This window comes from Pyrus communis, chromosome 6 (assembly GCF_963583255.1).
Source record: "Pyrus communis chromosome 6, drPyrComm1.1, whole genome shotgun sequence".
NCBI classification, from domain to species: domain Eukaryota; kingdom Viridiplantae; phylum Streptophyta; class Magnoliopsida; order Rosales; family Rosaceae; genus Pyrus; species Pyrus communis.
In genome coordinates this window covers 1129800-1138512 of record NC_084808.1, presented here as the reverse complement: position 1 = coordinate 1138512, position 8713 = coordinate 1129800, and the positions used below count along the sequence as shown (strand labels likewise).

The 8713-nt window shown below is 40.6% G+C and overlaps 1 protein-coding gene across 1 annotated transcript; it reads left to right on the top strand.

Moving 5' to 3' along the window:
• The first annotated feature begins 4647 nt into the window (after positions 1-4647).
• Positions 4648-5871, top strand: LOC137737293 (uncharacterized). Its single transcript, XM_068476736.1, has 3 exons — positions 4648-4963; positions 5052-5147; positions 5387-5871. Exons 1-3 carry the CDS (start codon positions 4648-4650, stop codon positions 5869-5871), a joined length of 897 nt encoding a protein of 298 aa, XP_068332837.1.
• Positions 5872-8713: the final 2842 nt, after the last annotated feature.

Here is an 8713-nt window from a genome sequence, read left to right as displayed (position 1 = left end):
GGAACGTCGACGATCACGTCAGGGAAACAGGGTACCCCGCCGGAGCTCCTAAGTTCTTGGGTTCCCATGAACTGTTCTTCGTTCCAAAGGTGTCACTAGACTTGTGGAGTCGCAAGGAAGATGATGAAGACTTCCAATCATTCGATCCATAAGTGTTTGATGGTGTTTGAAGGCTGGAGGGGTCGGATCGTATGGACGGGAGAGTGTTCGAGAAAAAGGGAGGGGGATGGTGAGGATGTACACATGTATGTGTGTGTGTGTACGGATTGGCCAATTTAAATGGCCTTAAGCCCTAATTGGGCTGCATGTTTAGGGTTCATGCAATTGGGTCCAATCAAAAGAAACCAACCCAATTTCCTTATTCCTTCATAACATTTTCACTACAAACCCAACTCGGCCCTAACTCGCATCGACGCTCTCGTGACGTCGAGTACAATTTAATTACATCCACGGGAAAAATAATTTAAAACTATGTACATGCATCCCCGTCACTAAGTCTCGAGGACATAATCGTCATTTCCACGCATTCAAGGATAAAATATATATATTAATTCGAGACAGGTCGTCATAACCTACCCCCCTTAAGAAAAATTTCGTCCTTGAAATTTCTGTACACTAACATAACAAACCACTAATATCCATAAAATAAGCATAGATACATATCTCGCATATGATCCTCTGTTTCCCAAGTGGCTTCCTCCACAAAACTATCACTATGCGCACAGTTTTGTTCCTAAGAACCTTATCCTTCCAGTTTAAAATTGTCACTAGCTCCTCATCATATGTTAAGTCTGGATTGATTTCTAGTGGCTGAGGAGGTATCACGTGTGCTGGATCAGAGACATAATGACGAAGCATAATGACGTGAAAAAAGTTGTGCACTTTTGATAGTTCTGAAGGTAACTCAAGTCTGTAGTCAACTTCACCGACTCGTTCGGTGATCTGGTACGGTCCAGTGTAGCGAGGACTTAATTTACCTTTCTTACTGAACCGTACAATGCCCTTCCATGGAGATAGCTTCAGAAATACCAAATCTCTAACTTTGTACATCCTATCAGTGACGTGTTTATCAGTAAGGCTTTTCTGTCGATCCTAGTCCGCTTTCAGGTTAGCTTTAATTACTTGAATATTCTGAGCAGTCTCGTCAACAATCTTTAGGCCCATTAACACCTTCTCACCAACTTCTAACCAACACAGAGGAGTACGACAGGATTTACCATAGAGTGCCTCGAAAGGTGACACACCGATACTAGAATGGTAGCTATTATTGTAGGCAAACTTAATCAAATCCAAACGCTTATGCCAAGCGTCGTCAAACTGCAGTACCGAAGATCTTAGCATATCTTCTAGTGTTTGGATAGTTCTTTCAGATTGCCCGTCTGTCTGAGGACGATATGCCGTACTATAGAGCAATCTCATACCAAAAGCTTCCTAGAAAGCCACCCAAAACTTAGAAGTGAACATAGGATCCTAATAAAAAATAATACTAACCGGAATCCCGTGGTATTTAACAATCCCTGATATAAATAACTCAACTAATCGGCTTAAAGAATAGTTCTCTCAAACTAGTATATAGTGTGTTGAGGAAGCTTGTACACGAAATCCATGGTAATATTTTCCCATTTCCACTGGGGAACGAGAAGTCGCTGCATTAATCCAAAAGGCTTATTCCTCTTAGCTTTGACTTGTTGACAAATTGCACATTGACTCACATATTCAGCAATCTCTCTTTTCATGCCAGGCCAGCAGTAGAAAGGTCGAATAATGTGATACATCTTGGTGCTCCCAGGATGCATCGCATAGACCGATATATGCGCCTCATCGAGTATATCTTTCTTTAGTTCTGCAATATTCGTCACATACATCCGACTTCCCTGCATAAGCATACCGTCAGATTCCTGAATTCTGAGATATTTCTTCTTCTCTCGTGACATTGCCTTTGCTAATTCCTGAAACTCCTCACCCTCCGCTTTGCGATCTATTAAAATCGGTCTGACCTGGAAACTGGCAAGTAAAGCTTCTTCCCGATCTATCACTCCCAAATCAAACTCCAATAGATCCCAATTCTGTGAGAGGAGGGATATAGCAAGCATATAAAGCATTAAGTCGGTCATGTGATTTTCTGCTGAATGCATCTGCCACCAAGTTTGCACGACTAAGGTGATACTCAATCGTGCAATCATAGTCGCTGAGCAATTTTATCCACCTCCGCTACTGAAGATTAAGATCTTTGTGGGTGAAAAGGTACTTAAGGCTTTTATGATCTATGAAAATTCGACAATTTTCTCCATACAAATAATTTAAAACTATGTACATACATCCCTGTCACTAAGTCTCGAGAGCATAATCGTCATTTCCACACATTCGAGGATAAGATATATATATATATATATATATATATATTAATTCGGGACGGGTGTTTAATACGCAGCCTAAGCCATATAAGGAAGCATCACTATAAATTTCAAAATTACCACTGTCGTCTAGAAGTGCCAAAACAGGTGCATGAGTGAAACAATACTTTAGTTGTTGGAAACTTTGCTCACACTCATCATACCACTCAAATTTAACATATTTTCTAATCAACCTCGTCAGGGGTAGCGCTATAGTTGAAAAATCTTTAACAAACTGTCGGTAATAACCAGCTAAGTCGAGAAAACTCCGTACCTCGGTGACGGTTCGTGGCTACTCGCAATTTTCAACTATAGCTACTTTCTGTGGGCCACCTGAATGCCTTGAGCTGATATTACATGCCCCAAAAATGCTATTTGATCTAACCAAAACTGGCATTTGCTGAACTTAGCATATAGCTGATGTTCCCTCAATTTCTTCAAAACCAAAGTGAGATGTCAAGTATGCTCTGCCTTAGACTTAGAATACACCAAAATATCGTCAATAAAGACAATAACAAACTTGTCGAGGTATGGCTTAAATACCCGATTCATCAGGTTCATAAAAGTTGTGGGTGCATTCGTTAACCCGAATGACATCACAATGAATTTGTAATGACCATATCGAGTCCTAAAAGTCGTCTTAGGGCCATCTTCACTTTTGATCTTTAATTGATAATACCTAGACATGAAATCAATCTTGGAGAACTCGCAGGCACCTCGAAACTGGTCAAATAAATCATCTATTCGCGACAACAGATAGCGGTTTTTAATCGTTACCCGATTTAGCTGTTGATAGTCGATACACATCCTCAAAGTCCTGTCTTTCTTCCGTACAAACAAAACTAGAGCTCCCCAAGGTGAAGTACTATGCTGAATGAAAACCTTATAAACCAATTCCTACAAATGAGTTTTCAACTCCCTCAACTCAGCAGAAGCCATTTGATAAGGAGTTAAGGAGTTAAAGAGATAGGATCTGTACCTGGAAGTAAATCAATAGTAAACTCTACTTCTCTATCTGGTGGTAATCCAGGTAAATCGTTAGGGAAAACATCAGGGAAATGCCTAACTACTCGTACATCCTCCACACGGATAGGAGTATCCTCATTCAATACCATGTGAGCCAAATAACCCTGACAACCTTTCCTCAGTAGCCGTCTAGCCCTCACGGCAAAAATGATGTCGTGTTTCAATCCACTACGTACACCCACAAATGTAACCACAGGCAAGTCCGGCCAATAAAAAGTGATTGTCTTCTCATAAAAATCCATCTTGGCACGATTGTAGTGTAACCAATCCATGCCAAGAATAACATCAAAGTCAACAATATCTAATGGAACAAGATTACCTGGCATAACGATGTTCTCCACCAGAATAGGACATCCTTGATATACCCAGCTAACATAACATGTCTCACCTCTAGACATCGAAAACTCTAACTCATAACCGAGAGGTGTGGGGTAAAGTTGCGTAGTCTGAACAAACGTATGAGAAATATCAGAGTGGCGCAGCGGAAGCGTGGTGTGGGCCCATAACCCATGGGTCCCAGGATCTAGAAAAGATGTTAGATTTGAGTGGGATGATGATTGTGAGCGGAGTTTCCAGCAGCTAAACTATTGTCTCACTCACGCACTTATTTTGGCGCTTTTAGACAATAGTGGTAAATTTGAGATTTACAGTGATGCTTCCTTAAATGGCTTAGGCGGTGTATTAATGCAGCATAACAGGGTAATTGCATATACTTTATGACAATTGAACTCACACAAGATGAATTACCCTACCCATGATTTCGAGCTGGCAACCATTATTTTCACCATAAAGATTTGGAGGCATTATTTGTGTGGAGAAAAGTGTTGAATTTTCACAGATCATAAAAGCCTTAAATACCTTTTCACCCAAAATGATCTTAACCTTCAGCAGCGGAGGTGGATAGAATTGCTCAACGACTATGATTGCACGAATGAGTATCACCCTGGTTGTGCAAACTTGGTGACAGATGCACTCAGCAGAAAATCACACGGCCAACTTAATGCTTTATATGCTTGCCATATCCCTCTTCTCATAGAATTGAGATCTACTAGAGTTTGATTTGGGAGTGATAGATTGGGAAAAAGCTTCACTTGCCAGTTTCCAGGTTAGACCAATTTTAATAGATCGCGTGCTAGAAGCCCAAGCGGAGGATGAGGGGTTTCAGGAATTAGCAGAGGCAGTGTCACGAGGGAAGAAGAAAGATCTCAGAATTTAGGAATCTGACGACATGCTTATGCAGGGAAGTCGGATGTACGTGCCGAATATTGCAGAACTAAAGAAAGATATACTCGATGAGGCGCATATATCGGCCTATGCGATGCATCCTGGGAGTACCAAGATGTATCACACTATTCGACCTTTCTACTACTCACCTGGCATGAAAAGAGAGATTGCTGAATTTGTGAGTCGATGTGCAATTTGTCAGCAAGTCAAAGCTGAGAGGAAGAAGCCTTTTGGATTAATGCAGCCACTTCTCGTTCCCTACCATGGATTTCGTGTACAAGCTTCCTCGTACACGAAATGGTTACGACGGCATCTGGGTGGTAATGGATCGACTTACTAAGTCAACACACTTTATACCAATTCGAGAGAACTATTTTTTAAACCGATTAGCTGAGTTATTTATATCAGGGATTGTTAAATACCACGGAGTTCCGGTTAGTATTATTTCTGATTGGGATCCTAGGTTCACTTCTAAGTTTTGGGTGGCTTTCCAGGAAGCTCTTGGTACGAGATTGCTCTATAGTACGGCGTGTCTTCCTCAGACAGTTGGGCAATCTGAGAGAACTATAAAAAAAAAATAGAAGATATGCTGAGATCTTTGGTACTGCAATTTAGTGATGCTTGGGATAAGCGTTTGGATTTGATTGAGTTTGCCTACAATAATAGCTACCATTCTAGTATCGGTATGTCACCTTTTGAGGCACTTTATGGTAAATCATGTAGTACTCCTCTGTGTTGGTCAGAAGTTGGTGAGAGGATGTTAGTGTGCCTAGAGATTGTTGATGAGACTACTCATAATATTCAAGTAATTAAAGCTAACCTAAAAGCGGCCCAAGGTCGACAGAAAAGCCTTGCTGATAAACATGCCACTGATAGGGTGTATAAAGTTGGAGATTGGGTATTTCTGAAGCTATCTCTGTGGAAGGGCTTTGTACGGTTCGGTAAGAAAGGTAAATTAAGTCTTCGCTACATTGGACCGTACCAGATCACCGAACGAGTTGGTGAAGTTGCCTACAGACTTGAGTTACCTCCAGAACTATTAAGAGTGCACGACGTTTTTCACGTCTCTATGCTTCGTCATTATGTCTCTGATTCGTTACACGTGATACCTCTTCAGCCACTAGAAATTAATCCAGACTTGACATATGACGAGGAGCCAGTGACAATTTTAGACTGGAAGGATAAGGTTCTTAGGAACAAGACTGTGCGCATGGTGAAAGTTTTGTGAATGAACCATTCAGTGGAGGAAGCCACTTGGGAAACGGAGGATCGTATGCGAGATATGTATCCACGCTTATTTTATGGATATTAGTGGTTTGTTATGTTAGTGTACAGAAATTTCGAGGACGAAATTTCTCTTAAGGGGGGGTAGGTTGTGATGACCTATCCCGAATTAATATATATATTTTATGCTTGGATGCGTGGAAATGACGATTATGCGCTCGAGACTTAGTGACGGGTGATAGGAGCATATTTATGCTACTTAGTTCTGTTGTTTCCTTGCATTTAGTGAGTTAATTACTATTTATTTTAGTCTTTTAAGCTATTTTCGTATGTTTTTAGGTCCTAATGGCAAAAGGAGCAAGAAAGAGCATTTTGAAGCTAATTGGAGCATTTTTGGGCATGGATTGGATAGCTTAACCATGGAGTAAAGAGGATGGACAAAATTGAAGTCAAGAAGTGCTAGGAAAGGCTACAAATCTGGTGGATGAAGTCCTAATGCAAAGAAGATAAGGAAGTAGCAAGAAATAAGGAACCTTATCCAGCCTTATCTTATCCTATATTATCCAACCTTATCCTTTCTTAACTCTAACATTATCTTGTCCTATCCTATCCAAATCAGGTTAGGACTTAAATCTAGCTAATTAGAGGGGATTAATTACACATTTAAACACCTATTTTAGTTTCTAGAAGCTTTATCCATTTGTTTGCCGCATGTGGACCATTCCTTATAGGTTTAGGAGTTGCAATCCTTCCTCTACACCTATATCATATGTCCTTGTCCCTTTAGGTTTAGGAATCTGCCCTAAATACTCTTTCTAGAACACCTTATCTTCTCCCTACATGTGTGCCGCACCTATCCTTCTAGAAGACCCTTAATCCTAGCCGTGCACTACCTATCCCATTCCCCTTTGGTTTATGCCTAGAATTAATCCTTTTTCTATGGGATTGTGCAATCCTTTTCCTTCACTAAGTGTGCATAATTAGCCTATATATACAGCCCTATGCTGCACCATTTAAATCATCCACTCACTCATTCATCCATTCATACTTTCAACCATCAAACACCACAATTCACCCTACACCACCCTAGTGCTGCAAGCAAGGAAGGAAGGAGAGGAAGACTTGTGCAATCTGCCATCCAAGGGAGTGTCGTGCATGCCATTGGAGTGTGGAGCGTTTTCTTGGTTTTTTCTATCCTTAGTCTTAGTTCAATGTTTAAATTTAATTATCTTTGTTTTGCGAACATGAGGAACTAACTTCCTTTTAGTTGGAGGTGAATTCGAAGCCATGATTATATGTTTTATATGAATTGATTACGTCCAGTTATTAGTTCTTAAGGCATGAATGTGATTTTCTTATCTAAGTTATTAAAATTGGTTTATGTATGTGGGTTGGTGGTTAACACTTAATTTGCATGCATGAATTTGATGCTAGAGTATAAGGGGGTTTCACGTAACAGTTATTCACTTATATTCACAAGTAGTGGAGGTTGCTAGTCACAATCGCGTTAAGTAAATCCTTGGTATGAGTCTCATGCGTTTCATAGTGATGAATGTCTTGTCAATGCTTATAGTTTTTACAAAACTTAATGACTTTTGATATGTATCTTTGTTATGCGTCTCATATAAAGAACTTGAAAAAGATAATTTGGTTGTAATGCGTTTTCATTCAATTCAATGAAATAAGGAAAACTTGAGGGTTAGTTGTGCGATGCAACTAATTTGGGGCGTTGTCATTCATAGTCTAAAGGAATAATAACTGGACATTGGTTTGTATGCATATATCATGTATGGAGAATGACCCTTTAACTAGCCTTTCACCCATTTATTTTACTTAAATTCGTTTTTCAAAAGTGTTTTCTATAAAGTTTTTGTTTTAAGTTTAAAATTCGTCAAAAACAATCCCCATTTCACTTAGTCTTCATATTTGAGTCAAAACTTGTTTTCCTTGAGTCTTTTGTATCAAGTCAAGTCCTATTTTCGTCCAAAACACTTATTGAGTCTAAAGTTGAGTCTTTTTTATTATTGTTTGCTGTTTTAAGTGTCTAAAGTTAGTTTTGAGTCTATAGAGTCTAGTTTAGTGTTTTTGAGTCTTATATATATAGATTAACATCCCTAGTTAATCCCCGGTCTAGAACGGTTAATTCCCGGGCCCACTCCACCACCGTAGCACGATATTGTCCGCTTTGGGCTTACCATTTGCTTTGGGCTTACCATTCTCTCACGGTTTTATTTTTGGGAATTCACGAGCAACTTCCCAGTGGGTCACCCATCATGGGATTGCTCTAGCCCCCTTCTCGCTTAACTTCGGAGTTCCTCAGGAACCTGAAGCCAGTGAGCTCCCAAAAGGCCTCGTGCTAGGTAGGGATGAGAATATACATTTAAGGATCACTCCCCTGGGCGATGTGGGATATCACAATCCACCCCCCTTAGGGGCCCGACGTCCTCGTCGGCACACCACGACCAGGGTTAGGCTCTGATACCAATTGTCACATCCCGGCCCGCCGTCACATCCCGGCCTGCGGCGGTTCACTTCCCGGGCTCGCTCCACCACCGTAGCACGATATTGTTCGCTTTAGGCTTACCATTCCCTCACGGTTTTATTTTTGGGAACTCACGAGCAACTTCCCAGTGGGTCACCCATCATAGGATTGCTCTAACCCCCTTCTCGCTTAACTTCGGAGTTCCTACGGAACCCGAAGCCAGTGAGCTCCCAAAAGGCCTCGTGCTAGGTAGGGATGAGAATATAAGCGTACCTAATTTACTTGGGGTGTTGAGGTTAATGATTCATTGAAAAAGCAACTGGAGATTGTTTTGTATGCAAGTATGTCATGTGTGGAGAAAAAC